The sequence below is a fragment of the Candoia aspera genome, chromosome 3, assembly GCF_035149785.1.
Source record: "Candoia aspera isolate rCanAsp1 chromosome 3, rCanAsp1.hap2, whole genome shotgun sequence".
Classification (NCBI taxonomy): Eukaryota; Metazoa; Chordata; class Lepidosauria; order Squamata; family Boidae; genus Candoia; species Candoia aspera.
Genome location: NC_086155.1, coordinates 43,493,138 through 43,517,874, shown reverse-complemented (window position 1 = coordinate 43,517,874; position 24,737 = coordinate 43,493,138). Strand labels below are relative to the sequence as shown.

The 24,737-nt window shown below is 42.0% G+C and overlaps 1 protein-coding gene across 1 annotated transcript in view; it reads left to right on the top strand.

The window, feature by feature from the left end:
* The first annotated feature begins 5,326 nt into the window (after nt 1-5,326).
* MAPKAPK2 (MAPK activated protein kinase 2) overlaps nt 5,327-24,737 on the top strand; it is an 84,943-nt gene continuing 65,532 nt past the window's right edge. The window contains exon 1 of the mRNA XM_063297466.1: nt 5,327-5,941. Within this exon, the coding sequence (XP_063153536.1) occupies nt 5,669-5,941 (273 nt within the window). The 5' untranslated portion in view covers nt 5,327-5,668. The remainder of the gene's footprint in view (nt 5,942-24,737) is intronic.

Genomic DNA, 24,737 nt, shown 5'->3' with positions numbered 1-24,737 from the left:
AATGATGGGATGGAAGGAAAGAGGAGGATGACCAGCAGCAAAGTAGATGGAGTCAACAGGCCCACAACTAGGGTCTGTGTCACCCAGGACAAACATGGATTCCGCACCCATTTTGGCACCCCCCCAGTGCGGAGCCCGGGGCATGTGTCCCGCTTGCCCTCCCCCCCCCAGTTGCGGCCCTGGGAGTCAATTACAGTGGCAATGGCTGCACTGCTGGAAGACTTGAAGGACCAAGTTGGGGATAGATCATCATGGAGAACATCTATGTGGTCGCTAACAGATGACACCTGTCCTAACAACCAGGAAACACACTGAGACAAGGAACTGGTCTCTAATATTTATTACTAGTACTTAACAGGAATCCTAACAAACTGAAGAAGTGTGGGAAAAACCCAGACATATAAACCCCAAAGGTTAAGGCGGTCCCGATCTGTGTCTCTTTGAATGGCTGACCAATTCCTCAGTGCTACGCATGTGCTTGACAGTCTGGATGGGAGCCCCCTGCTCGCCATCCTTACTCATGACAACACCAACTTGAAGGTGTATAATCAATTTCCCCTTAAGATCTCACATTCTCTGATATGCATATAATCCCAAATCTCTTTTTAAATTGCTTTTGTTTTAGTTCTCTGTCTTCCTTTTTCACTTCTGCATTTCTGAGCAGCATAAGAGATCATCTTTAGTAACGATAATACGTTCTTCTGCATGCCTATTAGCAACCACTCAGACACAACTTTGCAGAGCATTGTTAGTAATGGCTGTACTATATGGACAGTGGCAAACTGAAGACAGCTGCACTAAAAGCGGAGCTGACGACTGCAGTGGAATGAAGAGCAGTGAGTGGACCAACTCCTAGTAATTCCTCTCCGGACAAGAAGACGACTTGAGGTCATCCACAAGTTGCTCCTTGTGAGGAGAGTGTAAGACAGTGGTTTCCAGGGGGTTAAGAGATCTGGGAGACAAGGGAAAGCCATCTTTGTTCTAACTGCGGTCGGCACCTTTATGGACACTGGGTTTACATACTTCCTTTTCTCATCACTTTTGGAAATTGCTTGTTAACTGCTTTTCAGCTTTTAGGAACCTTTGAATCAACAAGTATTACAGCACTGAGTGAGTTTCCTTCAATCCTTAATGAAAGATGTTTTAAATACAAGTTTAAGGACTTAATTTTTGGGGGGCAGGGATGAACAGCAAAAGGGTGACTAGAATTTTAGATTTTTGAAAGTTACAAATGGATTAAGGGTCCAGATGGATTTGAAATAAGGGTTTGGAATTAATTATAACAATCCTTCCCATGGGAAAATGCTTTTGTTTTGAATTCTTTTTTTAAAATATGATAAGATGGGACTTTAAAGGTTGGACACTAGAGGGAACCAGAAGGAACTAAAGATTACAATTAAAGGAGAAGAACATTTAAATTTGACTTACTAACACAGAGTGGAACAAAATACTTTAACATTGGATGTATTGATGGATATTTGTGAACAATGGAGCCAGAAGTTGATTTTAAGAGCGTCTGCCATGATAGATAGACTGTGTTTAAAAGGTGCTATGGAAGAGGAGTAAGTTATACTGGAAAAGACACACTGATCTGAAAGTGGATTTAAAAATGACAGGCTACAAGAATGATATGGAAATAGATGCTACACTGAACATACAAGTGAAACTGGCTGATGTCTTAATAATTAAAAGGGATATACAAATAACAAACCAAAAAAGTGATCTGGATTACTTTTCTGTATTGGATTTACAAAAGAGACTTGTTAAATCTTTGAAGAATTTTGTGAGAAGAGACAAAGAAAAAATGAAAAAAAAATCAAGTTCTAGGACATTGTTTGAAGCGATTAAAGATCAAGATGGTTAAAAGTAAAAGGAAGGAATATAAAGTTGGTTTATTTGATCAAGGTTAAAATAGATATGTTGTTATCTCTGGTAACCCTTAATGGACTTTTGCTGATCAGGACTGAATGACAAGGGTTTAAAGATTTGTTTATAGATAAGAGATGAGATATGGGAAGAAGAGATCATTTGTTGTATTTTAAGAGAAGGTGATAATTTAATAAAATTGTTATACTTGTTGTGATGAAGGGAGAAGTCACTTCTTTATATATTTTCTGTTTCTTTACTATTTTTTTTTATTTTCTATTTATTTTCTCTTTTTTCTCTTTTCTTGCATTTTCTGTTTTTTTTCTTTTTAGTTTGTATTAATTTGTAATGTTGAATAAAATTACCATTACTGAAAATGGCATTTCAGAAATTAAAAAGTTGGCTTGACATTGGCTTTAATAATTATCTTCTGTTTCCTTTGTGGGAACAAAAGGATGGCATTTACTCATTATTGACATTTTCTGCCCCAAATACCAGTATTTTTTTTATCAACATACCTCATATTGAGAATATATCCATAATTTGTATTGACTCAGCCATCTCTTCTCTTTATAATTACAAATTAAATTGATTACAATATGCTGGGTAAAAGAAATCCAAATCTCAACAGCATATTTTAAAAGCCCTGTCCTTATTTAGTTACTTAAATCCAAACTCTCAGTTTGAACATGGTGGCTAACAATAAATAAAATGTGAAATACAAAAAGCAAAATTCAAAAACATGAATTAAACTATTTCATATATCAATTAACAATTCAATGCCTGACAAAAAATATGTTACCTGCTGTATGAGTGGAGGCCAAATATAACTCGTAAGAGTTCCACGTTTTGCCTCCTAGGCTGGAGAAGGCCATCTCCTATATGCCAGGAAAACAAGTCCCTGACAATGGGCATTTCTTCAGAAGGGCCCTTCCCACAGATTTTAATGCTGGAACAAGGTGTATTAGGACAGGCACCCCCTTTTAAAATATAAAATTAGCACTTATAAATTTGCATGAGAAAAACCAGTAAAGAATAAAATATTAAATATGTACTCACAGTATATTAAATTTTGGCCCAATATTGGCCAGTCTCTGCACAAGCCATAGATGCTTATAGGCTATTAGTGACTCAAAGAATCATTGCATAAGTACCTGATGCAAGTACCTGATGCAAGATTAATTGCCTAGCTCTGTTAGAAGAGGACTTATGATGCTGCTGCATATTAATAACAATATCAATAAAGGTTAACAGGACTGGAAAAGTATAATTGACTCACTTCAGTCTAGGGATTTTATATAATTGCCTACTGAATCTTTTTTTTTTGCAAATTCTTAAATGCTCATTGCACTTGAAAGAGTGATGTTCCCTGACTTCAAGCATTTTTCAAGACTCTTTATGCTTCTCAGCTATTATTTCTAGTAGAGAAGGCCCTGATCACTGAAATCAATGGATTTATTCTTTAACTGCAATCATCTTTCCCATTTTTCCTGTGACATGTGTCAGAGTGCTAGAAAGAGTTTGGCCCGAGACATCAGAAAAATCACACACCAGGCATTTCTATAAAAATAAATGTATTTACAGAAAGCACAAAAACATATTTACAAGCTGTGCATTCACACTCGCTCAGAGAGGACTGGGAAGAGAGGCTGTACTGGAAGGCTATGAAAGCAAAACTAAAACAAGTCCAGGCAAGTTCCTCCCCCAGGCAATGCAGCTTTTAACACCCAAACTGAGGACAATTAAGTTTGACCTCTTCACCCTGCCGATACTTAAGAACTCAATTACCATGGTAACCTAGTGCCTTGGTCTGTGCAAAAACAAAGAAATGCCAACAACATGTCCACTGATCCCACACTGGTCTGTATGCACATGGTGAAATGTTCATGCTTTTTTCTATGGAATGATGATTCCTGTAGAAAACAAAAGAACAAGAAGATGTATGAGTTTTATTACTTTATTTGTTCATAAGGAATTAACTTTGATATTTGCACAAGCATACAGCAATAAGTTAAAAACAAGGACTCTTTAGAGATCAAGGTCTCGCATACTACATACTCATTTCTCTAAAAAGAAGTCCATGTATGATAAGGAAATTCTTGTCCTTGCTTGTTAGTTTTCTTTAGAGTGCTAACATCTACATGAAACAGTTGGGAGAAGTCATCTGTTGGTTCAAGGTGAAGCATCAATTTGCAGATCGTCCTCATCTCTATATCTCCAATACAGCTAAGCCAGAGATGCTGTGAAATATTGAGCTAGTGTCTGGAGGTTGTGACAGCCTGGATGGGAAGAAACAGGCTGAGCTTGAAGGAGCATGTACATGACTTGGGAGTTATCCTGGACTCATAGCTACACAGGTGAAGGCTGTAGTCAGGAGAATCTTTCCCCAGCTTCAGTTGCTGTACTTGTTGCAGTCCTACTTGGAGTAGGAGGTCTTGGTGGCAGTGACTTACATCCTTATCACTACCTATATGGACTATAGCCATGCACTTTTCATGGAGGCTGCTTTGAAGACCACCCAGAAGCTGCAATTGATGCAAAATGCAGTGGCCCACATTCTGGAGAGTAAGAGCTACTATGGCCTTATAAACATGGTGTTATGGACACTGCATTGGCTTCCAGTGGGCTTCCAAGTGCAATATAAGGTGCTGGTTTTAACCTTTAAAGTTCTACAATATTTGGTCTTCAAGATCATCCTCTACAGGTAGAACCTACCCATCTGGTATACTGTACTCAGACAGTGAAGCTTGAGATATCTGTCACAAAGTATGGAGGAGCCCCCAGAGACAATGTTTTTCTTATGGTGGCCTCCTTCTAGAGATTTTGGTTTGTGTCTACTTTCATAGTTTTTAGAAACAGAGTTCTTCTGCAGGGCATTTGGAACCTGAAGGTCAGGATTTCTACTTTGCATTTATTGTTGCTTTGTTGTGTTGATCTAATGTAACTGTAAACTAGTAAGAATCAGTCAAAGCCAGTGGAATATTAAATCTTCCAACTTTCAGACTTCTTGGTTCTGGGCCATGAATAAGAAATGAATATCGTTTCAGTTAAATACTTTGCTTTTCACAGTGGTTAATGAAATAATCCAATTTCCCCATAGACTTTTGGTGTGATTCAGCTTTTCTTATCTAGACCAGTGTTCTGGTCTATGGCCAACCTAATGTCTAGGAGAAGCTGGCAAGTGAGAGCTAAGAATAATACTGTAACAAAAACTCTGTAAGTAAAGTAATTGAAGCACCCCAATCCCCTCGAACTGATCGAGGAGAACGGCACTTCGACCGCCGGCCTGCAGCCGCCAGCCATAATCCCCCACCGTCACTGAATCTTTCAATTGGCCCCGCCTGCCTGGCTTAACACCCGTTTTAGGCTCCGCCCCCGTACACAGCACAGCCAGTGAACGCAAGGCTATGACATCAGCGCAGGGAAGCCGACCCGGGGAAGTAACGAGAGTGATACATCGTCGCGATTCCTTTTCCTGTCTCGGCTCTCGAAAGAGGCAGCGAGCCGGCCCCTGGGATCGGGGCAGACCAGAAGACTCGGCCGCTTGTTCCGGAGAGACCCAGGGGAGGCTGAGAGACAACTTTGTATGCCCAGTTTCTTTGAGGACCGGAGGAGAGGGGTAACGAAGAGGAAACCGTGCCTTTAAGAAGCAGCTACGCGGGAAGAAATTGAGTTTTGATCCGGCTGTTGTGCGCAAACTTCCTACGAGTGTGGGGACGAAGGAGAGGAAGCGGGAGGAGAGGCAGGGCGAGGCGGGCAGGGTGGAACCCGCAGTTTGGCCGCGTCCGCTTGGGACAGAACGATGCTGTCTAACTCTCAGAATCAGAACCCGCAAGTACTTTTCCCCAATCCGCCTCCGCCGCCGCCGCCGCCTCTGCCGCACCAGCCTCCGCAACAGCAGCTGGCCCAGCAGCAACAGTTCCCCCAGTTCCACCTGAAGTCTGCCCTCCCATTTATAAAGAAAAACGCCATCACGGATGATTACAGGGTCACCACGCAAGTCCTGGGGCTGGGGATTAATGGAAAAGTTTTGGAAATCTTAAACAGGAAAACCGGGGACAAATTTGCCTTGAAGGTAAGGTTTGTCGGAGATTTGAATTTACGGCCTCTTCGGGGTCTGGGTGCTCTTTGTATTGGCGGTTTTATATTTCGGCAGGGTTCGGGAGCTTTATGTAAATGTAACTTCCATCCGAACTGAAATAAATTGGACTGGAGTTCTAGTGCATGGCCCTCAGGCTTTCTTGGCTGCGCTGTAGGGAGATTTTACACGGCCTTGGACGTTCTCGATTGGTTGCTTCAGAACCACAAAAGTTGTTCCATGTTAGTGCGTGACGCCTGTTGGGGAGGCCGGTCGTCGTGGTGTTGTGGTTTGAACCCCCGCACGGCGGGGAGTGCGCTCGGAGGCGGTGCTCTGTGGGCTAGGAGGAGTTCCACGCTTTCCGTATTCACCAGCGGAAAGTTTTGTCTCGCCCGGTGTCTTGAATTTGTTTAAGGGAAGGACTGCTTGAAGATGTAATCAAGTTTCCTGGCCGTTCTAACCGATACTTCCCCTTTTCAACTGCTTCAGCACCTGATCGAACAGGAATTCCCCAGGAAGGAGGAATCCCCGAAGCGCCTCCACAAGTGCAAAACTGCAGTCTCGCGAGGGGTCTGGTGTGTGTAGGACAGCAGTCTTGGCATTTGACTCCCCCCCGAGAAACCGTAGCGTGTTTGGTGACCAGCAGTTTCCAAGCGGCCGAGGACCCCCGCTCGTTTACTTGCAGAGGAAAAGCGGCTTGGCTGGGCACCGAGTCTAGACCGCCCTGCCGTGGAGAGTTGAGGGAGGCAGCGGGGGAGGGAGGTCGGGGAACAAAAAAAAGAAGAAAGCTTTGCTGCATAGCAGCTGCTGCTCAGGGCTGATGAATCCGTGAGGCCGCTTGAGAAAACCAGTTCAGGATCTAGGGTTGGCGTGCCTGATTAGGAAACGTAATTCCTTTGGGATTTGGACCCCCAGGCCGTGGCGGCTCCTTCTGGGCGCAGCCGGGCCTCGTTTTCTCCTTCCACTCCGCCTCCTCCCCTTCGGGGAAAAGTCCTGCTGACTGAAAGGTGCCCGGTTTCAGCCAAGGGGGGCGGGGGGAGGGGATGAAAGCAAATTCACCAGCAACAATTTTTTGCGGTCGGGAAAGGAATGTGAAGAGCGCCGAGGGAAGCGCGTTTTCGGGGCTGGACGTCGATGCTCCAAAGGGAGGAGCTTAGAAGAACAACAAAGCAAATGAGGCTGGGGGAAAAATGGAGACTCTTAACCTGTCATTTGAATGCTGTCTGGACGGATCACGTGTTTCGGGATTTGGACAATAGAAGCCGATCTCAAGGGCTTTTGACTTCCCTTCCGCCTCCTCTGGGGTAGATGCTTCTGAAGACGGTTTCATGTGGGGACACTAAAACAAACCTTCCTCAAGGGGATACTCTGGTGCTCTCCAGACGTGTTAGGACTGTAACTCACAGAATACCCAGGCAGTAATTCTGCAAAGTGCAGGGCCAACACATCTGGAAGGTACAAGTTTGGGACCATCTGTTGCATTGTTTTTATGCATACCAACATTTATTACTTTGAGAGAGAAGAAAGGTGTGTAAATTCTGCCTTGGTTAGAATGGCATGTGAAAACGTGGGTATTTATACACACATCATTAAACACATTTGGGGGGTTATTTCCAACAAAATGAGTGTAAAATTTTGCCTTAGTTAAAATGGCAATGTGCACCCTTTTGCATGTGTGGTATATAAGAACTCCTTAAAGTATTTTGTGAAGAAATACCCTGGTATTCAGACTGATTTCAGAGCAGTGTAATTTATGGAAACATGCTAAGTTTGTTTCTGTTTGTATTCATTTGTCAAATTCTTACATATTTTGGGTTGACTTTAAATAGGTATAGGAATGAAGGAAGAGAGCGTTTGTCTTGCTCCAAAAGAAACCGTGTCACCGGGAAGATAAGAAGTGAGCTGAGCCTGAGATTTGGTGCTCCACAACTATAATCAATCATTTATAACACAAGGCTGGCAATGGCTGTCACTCCAGGGAACATACATTTAAATCTTCATTCAGCACTGAAACTAACTAGCTGAACCAGCTTCTTTTTCACACCTTAGCTTTCTAAACAGTTTTGTGAAACCCTGGAAGTTACTGCTCCACAATAAAATTAAAAGGCAAATGATTGCTGTGTTTTTGTAAACAGAAACCTGACAGAATGAAGTAGGGATGACCTGATAAAATCTTGAAGAAGTAGATAGAAGTATCAATTTTGAATCTTCTTTTTCTTTTTTCTTTTTGGTGCCTTTGAGTCAGTGTTGACTCCTGGCAACTGCTTGGACTAGTCCCTGCAGTTTTCTTGGCAAGGTTTTTCAGAAGTGGTTTGCCATTGCCTTCTTCCTAGGGCTGAGAGAGAGTGACTGGCTCAAAGTCACCCAGCTGGCTTTGTGCGGAAGATCTGAATGGGTAGGCAGTCTAAGAGTATTTCAGTTACAATAAAATCAATATTAAAATATTGTTTTATTTCAAATTCTGTCTTATTTTCCGCATACATTTATAGCCAGCTAAGTGACCTTGGGCCAGTCACTCTCAGCCCAACTCACCTCACAGGGTTGTTGTGGGGAAAAGAGGAGGAGGAAGGTGTATTAGCTATGTTGGCCCCCTTGAGTTATTTATAAAACAAACAAATAAAGGTGGGATAGAAAATAAATAAATAAATAAATAAAAATATTTACTGAGTTTATGTAAAGTAGGTATCCCAACCATAATTTTTTCTTCTGTAAAATACAAACAATCCAAAACTACATGACAGGCTTGTGGTAAGAGTATAAAATAAGATTATATATTACTGAATGAAAGATGACTGAATATTTGTGATCTCTGATATTGGTTTGAATTATTCATATGTAGCATTACTGATTTCCAGTAGAAACTTTTAAGAAGACACAAATTTTATATAGGTCTGCATAATTTCATACTATTTTATATATTTATCAAGGTTTGTAAGGATTTGTTCGGAAATGGACCTTCACACTCCCTGCATTTTATTCCATATTTCTGCATCAGCTGTCTCTGCTTTTTTCAGTTTACAAGTGTTTGGGTGTGGGACTGTGGTATGTTATTTATCACATACTAGTGAGAGAAAGGTGCTGGCTTGAATTATTATTAACTATTACTGGATGTGTCTTTGTGAGTCTTCTTTAGGATCAACTAATCAACAAAAATATTCAACACAACTTAAACCACAAAATGCCAGTGCAAGATTGATTTAAACTTCACGAATGTTTCTTCATGTTATGTTTCATATAGTAGTGAGTACTGAGAAACAATAAGATCATATTGACTTTAAAAAGATAAAATCCACAGTTTGGGAGAAGGGCATTTGGTAGGGGTATATATGTGTGTGTGTCAAGTCAGGTCAAATCAAGATGGTGGCTGTGACCATGTGGCCGAAGTTTTACCCCTTTTTAATGGGTTGCACATCCACGGCAGAGTTTCTATTATATGGTTACACCTGCCATTTTGATTTTTTTGACCCCTGCAGACAACCCTGTTGAGAAACCTATGGAATGGTATTTAGTGAATATGATTATGATTTCTAGGTGTTCCTGTCATATGAAGGCACCCAGTTATCTGCTGTTGTACTCTTTACTATATTAGCTTGGTTTTCAGTGTTGTTAAATACAGAGCACTGTAGAAACTCATTTACTGTGATATTGGAAAGGCATATAACCTTTTGGAAAAACTCGCTTGTTTTGAAATGGCTTAGAAATACAGTTCAAGTTCTTAGGTAAGATGGATGTCTGTTTCAGAAGAGCGGAACAGTCTGTATTTAAGCCATAAATTTGCTCCCACACATTAGCTGTTCAGGAATGGTATAGATTATCCTGCTAATTGCAATCCTAAAAAACAAGAAGTGTCCCTTCTGTTGCAATTAAATCTTACTTCTCCTTTTTTATAAACATCTGCTTTAACAGCAACTGAAACAAACACAGCCATTTCTCCTACAAAGAGAAATCTGCCAGGTTTCTCCCTCAGAATATCTCTGTGTAGCATAAATGTTGAAGCCATGAAAGAGAGGGTAAAGAACACCCTCAATCAGCTGAATGGCAGATTCCTGCATTTTGCTTGAGATCATGCACATCTATCGCTCTTATTATGTCTGACACACTCTAATGCTTATTTTCCTCCCTAAGCTGTAAATGAGTAGGCTCAACCACTGTTTTGACAGAACAGTGTTAATCAATTTGGCAGTTGCCTCAACACTCTAAATTGTAAGTTTCCAAAACTCCTTTGGATGAAATAATCCGAGGAATAAGGGTAACTGCAGAAGGGAATCCTGCGTCGCCATGGCCACCCTGCATTCAAGTATGAGGTTAGATAAGGGGTGCTGGTCTCCAAGGTCCATTCATCTTGTCAACAGCAGAGCACAAAGCTACAGGCATGGGTGGAATCTAGCTTTGGCTCTTTAATCAGCTGGAGCCAATTAAAGTGACATTTGTAGCCTGGGAATAATACATTAGTGTGAATGGTAAATTGCAGGATGTTCTAACTTTATTCTTAAAACTGAAGTGGGTTTTTGGGGGGGGGGGTTATTATTGACATGCATGGGTCTCTGGAGGGCATCATAATATTGCGAATTACACAATTTTCATCATGTGTGCAGTGACACCACGATGCATATAGTTGCACTGGAGTCGGGTGGAGCCAACATAGAAATAAACAAACACCGTAATGGCTCATACCAGATGCCTATGTTAATATGAGACATAATACATTTGCAAGTTATCTGGCCAAGTGTGCCAATGGGTTGGAGCAGAAATGCAGTGGGACTATCTCTGTTACATCCTTCCAACTGCAATCTAGACATCTCACCTTTTACACTCTTACATATTTTCACTGGCAAATAAAAATATTAGCATTTTTATTGTGCTTGGAGCATTCAAAGAGCTTCACCTACAGTATATTGTTACTTATTTCTAAAATCTATCATCATGGGCACATGTACATTAATAAATAAAATTATTGGATCATCTTCAAGGGTATCTCGATGTACACGTTATTTCATTCATGCTTATAGGCAACTCTACAGATAATATTACAGGCAGTCCTTGTTTAGTGACCACGATTGGGACCTGCAACTTGGTCACTGAGTGATAGGCAATCTCTCCACTCTGCAAGGGGGGAAATAAAAAAAAACAGGTCAGGCACAGGACAACACATGCTAATTGACTGTAATGGCAAACACGTAATTGAGAGAGACACTGCGAAGATCATAAATGCGTGTCTTGGTCACAACATTATTTTTTCAGCACCATCATAACTTCGAATGGTTGCTGCATGAGGCAGTCAGTAAGTGAGGTCTATCTGTACACCCATAGTACAAGTGGAGTTTTTAGAGACAATGCCTTGCCTATCAACACTACAGTATGCTATGTTCATAGGGCAGATGAGAATTAACTTGGGCTTTATATTTCATTATGGTATGCTAACCACAAATATCCTGATTTTCCCTGAGACAACTATTTTGTCAAATCTTTGCAGTTGCTATTTCTAAACTTAGTATTTCATTGACACCTCTCTCCATAATTGCTTTGTCACTGTTTTTATTTTTTTAATGCCATGGGGAATGAATTTAAGTAAACTATTGAATGGGTCAGTCCCAGTTCGAAGTTGAGCACAGCTATAAGTGATCACTTCCAGATTACTCAGAATGGCCAAGTTAAAGGGAAGTTTTATCCTTTGGAGCTACTTGATTGTTCACCTTATATTCTTAAAGTTCATTTTACTGGTGATAGATAAAGGGGCCATGTAGGTGAATATAGAAATACACTGCTTTCATTCAGTCATTATCTGGGCCTGTCTATGACAAAAGGAAGTAATTTAGCAGCGTCAACACAAAATAACTGAACAAACCAGATACCAGGAAATTATTGTAACAGGATTTGCCTTGTTTCTGTTGATGCCATAACGTTGAGGAGGAACTATTGCCAGGAACTAAAACTGAACCTTTCCCTGAAATTTCATGTTTAAGGTATGAAACAGATACTATTCATCTGATGTTTTCTGTAGTGTTTCTTGTTTCCAGTACTTGAGAATATTGGTGCAATCTTTCCTCATAGCATAAAACATCTGTAAACATTATGAATATTAGATTTCTGGTTCTGTTTTGCCTTGTTGGGAATTCTATTACTGCTTATTTCTAAATGTGGGATGCTTTTAGTTAATATTTTTATTATTTTTCCAATACAATTGTCCCCAACATGATGTTCTCAATTCCTATAATCTCACAGCTTATGTAGGAACTGAAATTAAAGAGATTTGGAAAACCCCAACAGGGGAAAGTTATCCTAATAGGAATATGACAATTTCCTGAGGAATTATATGAAATATGACAGTAAGGGAAATTACATTCTTTCCATCCTCATGTTTCTGTATATCACTGTACAGTAAAAATCTGACTTGTTTATTTAAGGTAGGGGTTCTCCAGTGTGAGTTGTGACTCCACAAAAGGTTATGAGCAACTAGAAAGGGATAACAATTTTTTTAAAAAATTGCTCAGCTTTGCACATGGAAACTAAGAAGGCTGTCAAAACTGGAGTTTGCTTCTCACTTTGTTCCCTGCTTTATCCATACAAGTTCACAGCAGGCAGCTGCGATACTCCAGAATTTGAACATCCCTGTGATACAAAGATTAAAATAATTATTAAAATAAGTTATAGATATATTTCTAGCCCACTTCTCTCCAGTGAAACCATTAGTTTTACTTATGGCGAGGGGTTGCACAATTTATTTTATTTTATTTTATTGTAATATTGATAGACCATCAACTCTTCATGGAGTCATTATCATTGTAGAGGATCATTGTGCCATAATGTTTGAGAACCTCTCATGTAAGTGTCCCCCCAAAGGGTCAGACATGACTTGTTGCTTGCACAGGGGACCTTCCACCACAATTATGGTAGATAGGACTATCTTCTTTTTAAGTGAAGTAGAACTGGCAGGTTGACAACATATTGCATATAGCTTTCTTTTTTAAAAAGTTGTCTGGCTACCAAGTAGTATAGTATGTATGCATGTGTTGCTTCTGTAATTTTTTCAGTTCCTGGCACTTTTCCTCTAGAAAGTATGTAAAGTGACAAAAAGCTGTCAACTTTCCACTGACATTGACAAAAGGGATGTAGCCTATGAAAAGCATTTAATACCTCTGTTTAAGTTCCTCTGAAAACATTGCTTTGTCTATCAATTGACAGCTTAAATTGAAGATGAATATACATTTTCAATTGCATGGGAAAATGAGGTAGTGAGCTCTTGTCTCCCCTCTTTTCTTCAAACTGCTGAAACTTGTTGATGAAAGTTGGTAAAATATACATATATACTGTGTGAAATCTGGAGTATATAGGTCACTTCAGGATCTATGTATTGCTGATGACCCCTAAGAGCTACGTGACACAGATTGCAGAATTAGGAAAGCAATGTCTCCAACAATGAAGTCTGCTTTGGCCCATATTTACAGCTAAACTTTACATAAGGTCCAGAGCCAATGTGTGAGGATTCCCATAATTGTACTCTTTGAAATGAAATTCCAAGGGGCCTGGGGTAAAGAATGTGTTAATTCACTGTAGGGTTTAAGCAAAAAACTCTCTTTGGCAGTATGCATTGCATTTAACATTTGAGGCTATTTAAAAATGGAAGACAGTGGAGAATGAATGTGCCTGGCAAATGCTATGAAGAGTGGTGGAAGTGTACTTTTGAGCCCTGAGCTGTGTGCAAGGATCTCTGTTTGTTTGTTAGTAGAGACCACTTCAGGTAAGTTATCAGCATGTTTTAGCATATTGACATTGTATTGTATGTAGGTTTGTAAAACCTTGTGATGCCTATGGTTTCTGAATACCTTTAAATATTCTTATTTATCTTTATTTATATCTAAAAGTTAATACTATGCCCACAGGCTGACATTCCAAATATATCCATGTCTATGAACTTGTGTTTTTCTGGCTCTAGAATGTGGAAAAACAAAATCTGTGATAGATAGATAGACAGACAGACAGACAGACAGACAGAAAGTCTTTAGTTACCAATTCCATTTTCTGTCCCCTTCCACTTGCTTTAATAGGCCTGAACACAACTGCCTTGTGATGGGAACATATATCTTATTAGTCCCCTAAGAGACTCCCATTTGTCCAGCTGAGCAGGGTTTTTCATTGGTATGCTTAACTCAGTTATCTTTGATTACCCTTTTAATCTTGAAGACCAGAATAGAATTAGCTCAAGCTGTTTCAAAGCTAAGGCATTTGGATTTATGATGGTTTACTTCAGAAAGGATCCAATAGTATAATTCTGTGGGAATTTTCATAAAAGAAATTAAGTACCATTTTGCCTGGAATTATCACTACTGAAAGGTCTGCTTGAGTTGAAAAGATGATAATAATAATTTTGCTGGACTAAATTTTGATTGCTTATTTCATTGGACAATGTTTTGGAGATCAGAAATATGTTTTGATATCAGATACTTCCTTCTTGCCTTGTACATGCAGATGCTCCGTATCTATATTGATTTGCTGAAGGTATAGATTATATCCAAATGGTTCACAATATTGGTTGCTGTAGTGGAAAATAAATATCTATTTTTTGTTTAACATATGGGTGATATTTCATTATCTCGTTTGTTTCATATATCGCTTGTCCTTAAAATACTATATAATCTTGAAGTTAAAATGTTATTCATAGTTTCTTGGCCTTATTTTCTTTTCATATTACATTTGATATCAATGTATTTGTTCTGAATTGGTGTTCAGACTTCCTTTTTAGAGTAAAAGGACACAGATAAATGATAATGATAGTATTTGGAGACTGGGAACATTATATCTGAACTGGACCACTGCTCTAATTAAAGTAATGATTTAATTATTTCCCCTCTTAGAACATATAAATAGAATTGGATTTTACTGCTCAGATTTTTTCTGTCTCTCATCTAACCTTCCACATATAGGAATTTGTCTCAAGTGAAGGAAATTTATAGTCTGAGAGAGTGAAATAGTTTCAACTCCACTTTATTTGGTTGAAAGGCAAGTACTGTATCATGTTTCACAATGTTCCTTGCATCCAATAATATGAATTAAAAGAAGGTCACATACAAAATATATATGACTGAACATCAGTCTCCAGTGCTTCTCAAATGCTTAGCTATTATGTTTATTATATTCAGTGAGTAAGATCCTAGAGAATGTGGTTCAGGTGTTTCTTGCACCTCTTATGGTACTGTCTTCTATCTCCTGTTTTCCTGTGGAGGTGAACCATTCAAGATGTACTAGCTATGGATTCCATATGCATATGGAATCAGTTTAAAAAACGTTGCTTTGAACCTATGAATCCAATCCCTGCATGGTAGGAATAAAAAATAATACATGTGCCCATGTGTATCTTCTCATGCTCTATATAAATTGGACAAGACTTTTTTCCAAGTGCCTTCTCAGATTTGAAGTTTGGTTGGTGGGCTTTTTGGTAATTGGCTATTGGTAGTGATACTTGTTTACCTTCCTATGTTGGATTTTGGTATGGTTTTAAATTTTGTTTTATCTTTGTGAATTGCTTTTATCTGATGAAGCACCAACATTTTCCTATATCTCTGGCTATTCTTCATTGAAGGAAGAGATACAAGCTTTGATTTTTAGAATTTCAGAGTCCTTTACAGAGAACGAACGATTTTTGGAAGAAGAAAACTAATTACTAAGGAATTCTGGGGCAATGCAAGATGGATTATTTTACATGGCCTCCTAGTTCTTTTTCCCAGCCCTGTCATTTTCTTAATAATGCCTTTGACTTGAGAAAAACTGCTGTTCAGTGATGACTTTTTTTTTTTGTTCACTTTTGGATTTTAATAAGTGGTAAATCTTTCTTATAAAGCACCATGTCATTTCTGTGTTTTTAAAAAATCCTACCATATCATTGCCATAAAATATAAATTGTTTATCATTGGACACTCTCTTTTTAGCTTCTCTGATTATGTATTCCTTTTTGATGATCCAGAATAATGAATCTCAAATATCTATCAAAATTTGATAGGCTTTTTTGGCTGGGTCTTTTGAATTACCTCTGGATTTTGCCTGGATGTGTCCAGCCAAGCTCATATCATTTTTCCTTACATTTTTTTAAAACAATCTACCAATTTTGGAATACATATATATGTGTCAAGCATGTGTGGAAAATGGTTTTACAAACTCTTTGCATTGTTTCCAAGCATTATTTATCCTGATAGTATTGAAGGAAGTTTATGTATTTGTTCTGGATATTTGTATGCTGCTTCAATAATCAAAACTCTAAGTGGCTTAAAAACTCAAAGCAAAAGGTTATCCAAGGAGATGTCTGTATTCACCCCACCTTCATTTCCCCAAGATTGGACTCAAAATTGTCATCGGTAATTGTAAACATCTAGAATCGTCATTAATGAAAATGTCTTCATTTTCAGCATGTATCAACCATGTCTTCTAACAAGGCTTCTGGGTTGAATCAAGAATCATTCTATTTACATTCTGAATTCCTTGTTTGTTGCATATTCATGCAGTGATTGTGTATAGGGCTTTCTGCATGTAGATTTCAAAGTGCTTTGCCAGGAGCAGTTAGTCTATAATATTTGCTATTTCTATTCTACAGTAGTAACATTTCAGGTACTCCCAATAATGTTTCTTCTTCAGCGCAAATACATTGTAAAGCTTCTCTAAATCCTGAAGGGCTTACAGCCCAATCAAGTACATCTCTTTATTCAGAAGTAATTCATTTGAATTCAGTGGAATTAAGCTGGGAGTAGTGCTTGATATGGACATCACTTCAGTGGCACAGGGACACTACTAGGGTCATATGAGAAGTCCTGGATTATGGAGTCAGAGTTAGCCCTGTGGCTGTCTCCCATGCTGAGGTTAAACCACTGGGGCAGTTAACCCCGGTGATATTCTCTTCCCTTCCCCTGTGATCCCATTTTCACAATGAATGCAGGTACGTAAAGAAATTCTGAGTAAGAGATAGATTTTGCAGATCTGTCAGAATGAGAAGCCAGTAATGAACTGGAAAAAGCTGAATGGAAAAAGTGGATTCCAGGAAAGACAGAAGGGGAATCAGGAAAAAATCTAATTGGGGAAACGATATACCAGTTTATTCTTTGATTTCCACAGTCTGTAATATTTCTAGCAGCAGAATAACTGATGTGAAAGAGTAGAATAGCTTATGTCCCCCCCCCCCCGGCTTTTATACTTCGGATTTCAGCAATCTTTCTTGTTACATGTCTTGAGCTGTGATTCTAAAGATAGCTTGTTGCAAGGTCTCCTTTTCTTGGTATCATAGAGACCCTCTTTATTTATTTATTATTTACTACAGGCAACAGTAATGATTTGCTGTGACTCCAGTCCCTCAGAGAACTTACTGACATTCTTTGTCTGTTGGATTTGGAAAACTTGCCTAAATGCTGCCATAAACATCTAAGAGTGGAAAGTTATCCCATGGGAGTATAAGCATGCAAATAGAAGAACTGTGGGCTTGGACAGCTAGCAAGGAACTCTGGATTTGTTCTGGCACAGGGCAGATTGGAAATCATGAAAGAATGTGAAACTATCCATTCTTCATATTAAGAAATATTTTTCAAAAAAGGGATCAGCTACCTAATTTGATGGATTATTTATTTATTATAGTTATATCTTGATACAACCTGGCGATTCTCAGTGGCTAACATAATAAAATCATGAAAACATCCATGGTAAGTTTAAAATGAATGAAAACAAAATCCGCCATAATGGATCATAAGGGATATGAACAACTTTTTGTTGATAAATCAGTCTTGACTAATGCTGCCCTATCCAATTATAGCTATTGGTATACAAAACGCAAAATCAGCTGGATAGAGTAAATAAAAGTAATTTGGGCATATACAGATGTATTTAATTAAGTGGAGCCTTCCCTATTTTGGGGCACTCCAGATACATTGGACTGTAAATGCTGGCTGGAGAATAATGGGAATGAGTTTTAACACATCTGGGACTGATTCAGGGATTTGAAGGTAGGCATTGTGGCAGTTAACTGACCTTGTTTGATTTCAGAAAAAGCCAAGCAGAACTGAATCTGCTTAGTTCTTGGATGGAAGACCACCAGAAAATCGCATCGATATTTGCTAAACTGAGAAATTAAAAAAAAAAAAAATCCCAGAGGGGGCAGTGGGAAACCACTTCCATATTGGTGCCAAGACCAAGAGTCAAGCTTACCTTCTGGGAGTCTTTATTTCAGATCATATAACTGCTTCATCCTGTGCTGCTTTATGCAGTGCAATCTAATGGCCAATCCATAAACGACCTAAAGTTTGAATGCAGTGTTCTAATGTTGATCATTTCTAATTAATTAATTAATCAACTTAATCAACTTAATCATTTAATTATTTCTCCTATTTATAAGTTAGGTATGAAACAAAAAGGTTGGGGACTGCTGATATATAGTATAAGACAGTTATTTGGAAAAACAGTTTTTTTTCTGTTAAAAGTGAGTTTTGTCATATTAAATAGACTCATCAACCTTCTTTATAATACCTGTAAGAGAATTCATTTATCCCCCCCATTTTACAATGTAAGGTAATATATTTGATACAATAATTGCCCAGGCTCATCCTGCAAATGTTTTGAGCTGTTGAAAATGATTGCTCTCCCCAGTGACTAGATCATAGCTCCAATTGCCAAGACACGTAATTTCTGTCTGAAGCAGGCTCTGGGCCACCAAAATCTGTGAAACTGATGAATTGCACAAGCTGGAAGCTACTGTAATTAGGTTTTGCCCGTATTGCACAATACATAACCCCACTGCTAATGAATGGAAGGGACTGAGGGAGGGGTGGAGAACCTCCTGGTGTGTCCTTTATGTACACAAATAGAAATGAGTGATTTTTATGGCAATCGCACTACATAAGACTGGTTTGTAAATGAAACAGTTCTGGTTGGGTGATTTTTTTCTCAAACAGTATTTCCCTCTTCTACTTTATGACTATGCAGTTTAAAGTACAGATGAAGGTTTCACTCAAATTCATTTCCTAAAAGGATCTAACCCTTGAAGAAACTCACACTCATACATGTGTCAACCAAGGAGAACACATCAATGGTCCAAAATATTGGTGGACTGTGCTTAGTCATGGTTAAGAGGAGATGGATAACAAGAATGTAGGGAAAACCACCTGTATATGAGAAACAAGTGTAGTATTCACAAAATCATTGCTAACTCTGATTTTACCATGCAAGGCAGAATGGAAACTTCATTGTGGAAGTGTGGTATATCTCCATTTAGTTTCCTTTTCTAGGATCTATTCTGATGAAGTCCTTATCTCTATTTGTTGTTTAGTAAGCTTGTTGTTTGAAATTGGCAAGTAGTTTCCAGATAATTTAGCAAAATATGCATTGGTGTGTGTGTGTGTGTGTGTGAATGGGTGACAAAATATATTGTCAACATATACTTCAGTAGTATGCTTAATCTTAGTGGCGGGAGTGGGGGAGGAGGATTTTCCTTTTACGGATCTTTCTTCCAATGAATGCAAAGGTGCTCATCATAGATTTTTGAATGAGGTTTATGAATTTCCCATGGGTTCTTTCTAGCTCCAAACATTTATTCTGTTGAGCTAAGCCTTCCAGAGGACCTTTGATGTGTATGCATGCTGGAATGTCAGTGGTTGATACATGCTACTAGCGAGAGGCAGTCTACCCAGACAAGCCTAAGAGGGGGATAAGAGTTAATGAACCTGCTCTAATTCCCCTTCCATTGATTTGAGGCAGAAATCCAGCTAGACATAGAATTAATCTGTTGTGAATTTAGCCCAGCAAATTTCTCACAGCTTTAAATTTTATGTCCTTGGAACGATGAGAAGTTTGTGTGGGTGTGTGTACATGCGCATGCACACACACACCTACAGTACCTTTCATTGTTTTGTTTGAAAAAGAAGCACTCTTCTTCATGGTAAATATACAGTATTCATGTAGATGGTTAGAGAGGAACTAGATGGTGGCCTCTACCTCAATTTAAAACACCCTACATAACGTAATAGTGGCAAACTTTTGCTTTGCTCATTGTACAGGTAGTCCTCTCTTACTAATGGTAATTGAGACCAAGAACTCTGTCACTAAATGATGCGGTTGTAAGATGTGATGTCACATGACCACACCGACTTATGACAGCAGTTCTGGCAGTCCCAGTTTATTATCTATCTATCTATCTATCTATCTATCTATCTATCTATCTATCTATCTATTTATCTATCAATCATACACATTTAATTACCGCCCATCTCCCCCAAAAGAGGGACTCTGGGCAGTTGTGGTCATTAGGTGAATTCTGCACTGTGTAGTGTCCCGCAGTCACGTGATCACCATTTGCAACCTCCTGCCAGCTTTCCCACTGATTTTGCTTGTCTGTCATGCGCTGCCTACTACTGAGTAAAACACAGACACTAATTCAGGGAAGATCAGGTTCTGGTTTATTTCAGCATAGTGCATAGCTAGAAAAAGCTGAGAGTGAAGGGAGCGCGCCGGTGCGGGGTTTAAATAGCCCGCACTGGTCAGCACCCCCCCACCTTGGGTTGTGTCATCCCCCCAAGTCCTGTATGCTTCGTTGCCGGTAGGTGAGGGGTCGCGGGGCCCCTGCTGGTGCCCCGGGCTTCGCTCATAATAGTTTTCTTCCTCCGGCCGGTGATTGCTTTCAGCTGGGCGATATCCTTTGCGTTCCTGCTGACAGCTTCAGGTGTGCCTCGTGATCCGCCCTGTCTTTGTCGCTCCTTCTTCCCCCTTTGTGTTCTCTTGACTGGTTTTTCCGGCCAGGGTCGTTCCCTTCTCCTCGGGGTCTGTGTCTGTTGTTGTGCGTCGCTTTGCTTATCTTTTAATCCCTTACTCTTGTTTCCGTGGTATTGTTATGTGTGCCGTTGTGCTGATGCATTCAGCTCAACGGTGCTCATGACATACTGCCCCCCTTTCGAATGGTAGCCCCCCCCCCCGGCATTCCGGTCTTTTCCGGGACAGCTGTCAAAAGTTTTTTTTTTTTTTTTGTATTTCCCGCCGGAGTGCTTTCACCCCTCCCCTTGCTCCGCCCTCTACCTCGTTTCCATATTTTGGGTGTGTTCCGAGTGCGCATGCCTCGACCACACCCTGCTTGTTCTTGCTCAGTTCGTCGTGAGAGGAGGCGTGGCTGGTCGGGTGCTGTTTCAGCTCCAGGTAGGATCCTTATCTTTTTGTTTTGTTGATTGTTTAGTTTGATGTTCGTCGTGTTGTCATGTGTGCATCCTGGCCATTTGCCCCCTGGCAATGCACCTATGACCAATCTTCCCTCCCCAGTGGGCCTGGAGAGGGTGGGGGGAGGGTGAGTCTCAGGGGGGAGGAGGTCTACTCAAGTCGCAGGCTTGGGGGGTCCCTTCCCCTGGGGGCGACGCGGGTGGGGGGGAGGCCCGAGGGGGGAAGTGTGTCCTAGGGGCCGGTTTGGCTGGGCGCCCCTTTGGTTTGTCGGGGTACGTCGTGTGGAATGCTCGGGTCAGGTCCGGTGCCTTGACGTGTTGAGCCGCCACCCATTCTGGGTGGGGGAAGTGTTTCCATTTCACTAAATAGTATAGTGTGCCCCGTTGACGGCGGGAATTGAGTATTTCTTTTACTTTGAAATGTTGTTGGCCGTCGATCATCACTGGGGAGGGCAGAGGCGTGCTTGGGTGCCATCGGGAGGTGGTTGCTGGTTTCAGGAGGCTGCTGTGGAATACCGGGTGGAGTCTCCTTAGATTGTGCGGCAGGTCCAGGCGTACTGCCACCGGGTTCACTATCTGTGTTACTCGAAGCGGCCCGATATACTTAGGCACCAGTTTCTTCGAGGGTTGAGGTGATTTCATGAATTTGGTGGATAGGTAGACCATATCCCCTGCCTGGAATGTTGGTTGCTGGCGCCGGTGCTTGTCGGCTTGTTCTTTGTAGGCAGACTGTGCTTCCTTCAGCGCTGCCGTGATTATTGGCCATGATTCCGCTATCTTCCGTCCCCAGTCACTAGCACCCACTTAGAGTCCCGGGGGTTGCGGTAGCTCCGGTATGGGTACGAACTCGCGCCCGGAGACTACTTCGAACGGGGTTTTCCCTGTACTCGTGTGAACGGCGTTATTGTAGGTGACTTCTGCAAACGGAAGCAGGTCGACCCAGTCGTCTTGGTGGTAATTGGTATATGAGCGTATGAATTGTTCTAGGGTGGCATTGAGGATCTCTGTGGCTCCGTCCGTCTGGGGATGCCAGGCTGTGGATAGGGCTTGTTGGGTCCCAATCAGTTTTAGAAAAGCCCGCCAGAATTTTGAGGTGAATTGTGTGCCCCTGTCGGTCACCACGTGTACGGGACATCCGTGTAACCTGTACACATGTACAAGGAAAAGTTTAGCCAGCTGCTGGGCGGACGGGACTGATGAGCAGGGGATGAAGTGTGCTTGTTTAGAAAAGTAGTCTTTCTCCACCCAAATGGTTGTTTTCTTCTGGCTGGGTGGTAGATCTACTATAAAATCCATGGAGATTTCTTCCCATGGTCAGGAGGGCTCCGCCACCGTTTGTAGGAGTCCCGGGGGCTTACCTGGTGCCCGTTTGGCCATAGCACATATCGGGCAGGATGCTACGTAGGCCTTCACGTCCCGTCTCAATGCGGGCCACCAGAATTGTCGTCGTGTTAGGTGCAGGGTCTTTAGAAACCCGAAGTGTCCCGCTTGTTTGCTGTCGTGTGATCTGCGCAGGATTGCCTGGCGCTGCGAGTCCGGGACATATATTCTGCCTTCCCCCCATGCTAAGTCCTGTTCCATTGTCACCTTGTCGGGGTTTGCTAGTAGCCAGGGGTCGGTTTTGAGGGTGGCGGTGAGGTCCGCACGTATTCCTCCTGGCAGTCGCGGGTGGCGCCGTCTGGTCGCTGGTTGGCTTGCTGTCGGTTGAGACGGGTTGAGCTGTTTCTGAGCGCTGCTTCGGGTGGTCACTGCCATCCCCAGCTGGGAGGCGGATAGGACCGTCCCAATCATATCTGGGACGGGCTCTTCGTCTTGGGGCAGTCGGGAGAGGGCGTCAGCCAGGAAGTTCTTTTTGCCCGGTATGAACTTCAGTTGAAAGTTAAAGTGGCTGAAGAATTGGGCCCATCTGACCTGTTTCAGGCTGAGGCATCTGGGCGTCCGGAGGGCCTCGAGGTTCCGGTGGTCTGTCCAGACCTCGAATGGTTGGGTGGCTCCTTCCAGTAGATGCCTCCATGTTTCTAACACCGATTTTACTGTGAACGCTTCCTTCTCCCATATGTGCCAGCGCCTTTCCGTCTCCGAGAATTTCCTTGACAGGTAGGCGCATGGCTTCAGGATTGCTGTAGGGTCCTTTTGGAGCAGTATGGCCCCCAGGGAGAAGTCTGAGGCATCGGCTTGGACCACGAACGGCTGTTCTGGGTCCGGATGTGCGAGGATTGGCTCCGTTGTGAACAGCGCTTTCAGTCTGTTGAACACTGTCTGACATGCGGGAGTCCAATTTAGTACTGTCCCTGGGTTCTTGGCTCGCCGTGTGTCCCCAACACCTTTAGTTTTGAGGAGGTCTGTTAGGGGGAGGGCTATCTCCGCGAACCCCCGTGCGAATGACCTGTAGAAGTTCGCGAAGCCGAGGAAGCTTTGAAGTTGGCGCCTGTTACGTGGGCGTTCCCAATTCACTACCGCCTCGACTTTTGCAGGGTCCATTTCTATGCCTTCGCCGGAGATTCGGTACCCCAGGTAGTCTAGGCGTGCTTTATGGAATTCGCACTTAGATGGTTTGGCATAGAGTTTCGCCCTTCTTAGCTTCTCGAGGACTTGCCTGACTAGGGTTACGTGTTCTTCGTGCGTCTGGGTGTAGATGAGGACGTCATCTATGTAAACTAGTACCCCTTTGAACAGGTGTTCATGCAGTACCTCATTGATGAGCTGCATGAACACTCCCGGGGCCCCCGCTAGTCCGAATGGCAGCACCTTGTACTGAAAGGCGCCTAGGGGGCAGTTGAACGCTGTTTTCCATTCGTCCCCCTCCCTGATTCGGATCCTGTAATAAGCCTCGCGAAGGTCCAGTTTGGAGAATACTCTTCCCTGGACAGGTGGGCGAGCATGTCTTTCACGAGGGGTAGGGGGTATTTATTGGATAGGGACGCCGCATTGAGGCCCCGGTAGTCGGTGCAGAGCCTTAGGGTGCCATCTTTTTTCTCTTGGAATAAGACGGGCGCTCTGACCGGTGAGCATGCCGGCTCTATGAAACCCCTAGCCAGGTTTTTATCGATGAACTCCCGGAGGGTTGTCATCTCCTTCGGGGTCATCGAGTAAATCTTTGGCCTGGGTAAGGGGACATCGGGAAGCAGCTCAATTCTACAGTCCGTCTTGCGGTGGGGGGGGGGGTAGTTGGTCTGCCTCCTCTTCCCCGAAGACCTCTGAGAAATCAGCATATTGTTCAGGTAGGTCTTCTGGGGTTGCTGTGTTGTCCTGGGCTGCTGCCTCTGCCCGTCCCACTGTGGGGTTGATCCTGCCCGCCGGAACTGGCGCCCGGTATGCGCCGTCGTCGAATTGGAAGGTGCGGGTCTTCCAGTTAATGTGCGGGTTGTTGGTCGCAAGCCACGGTATTCCTAGGACTATGATGGGCCGCCCTATGTGGGTTATCACAAAAGATGTTCGCTCGGTGTGGGTGCCCATTTGCAGGGTGACAGCCTTGGTCTGCGTCGTGGCTGGTTTCCCTCCCGCTGTTGAGCCGTCCAGTTGGTGGAAAGCCAGCGGTGTGGGGAGGGGGAGGCAAGGCAGGTCGAGCTTGGCGACTATGTCGGGGTGGATCAGGTTCTTGGAGCACCCCGAGTCCACTAGCGCCG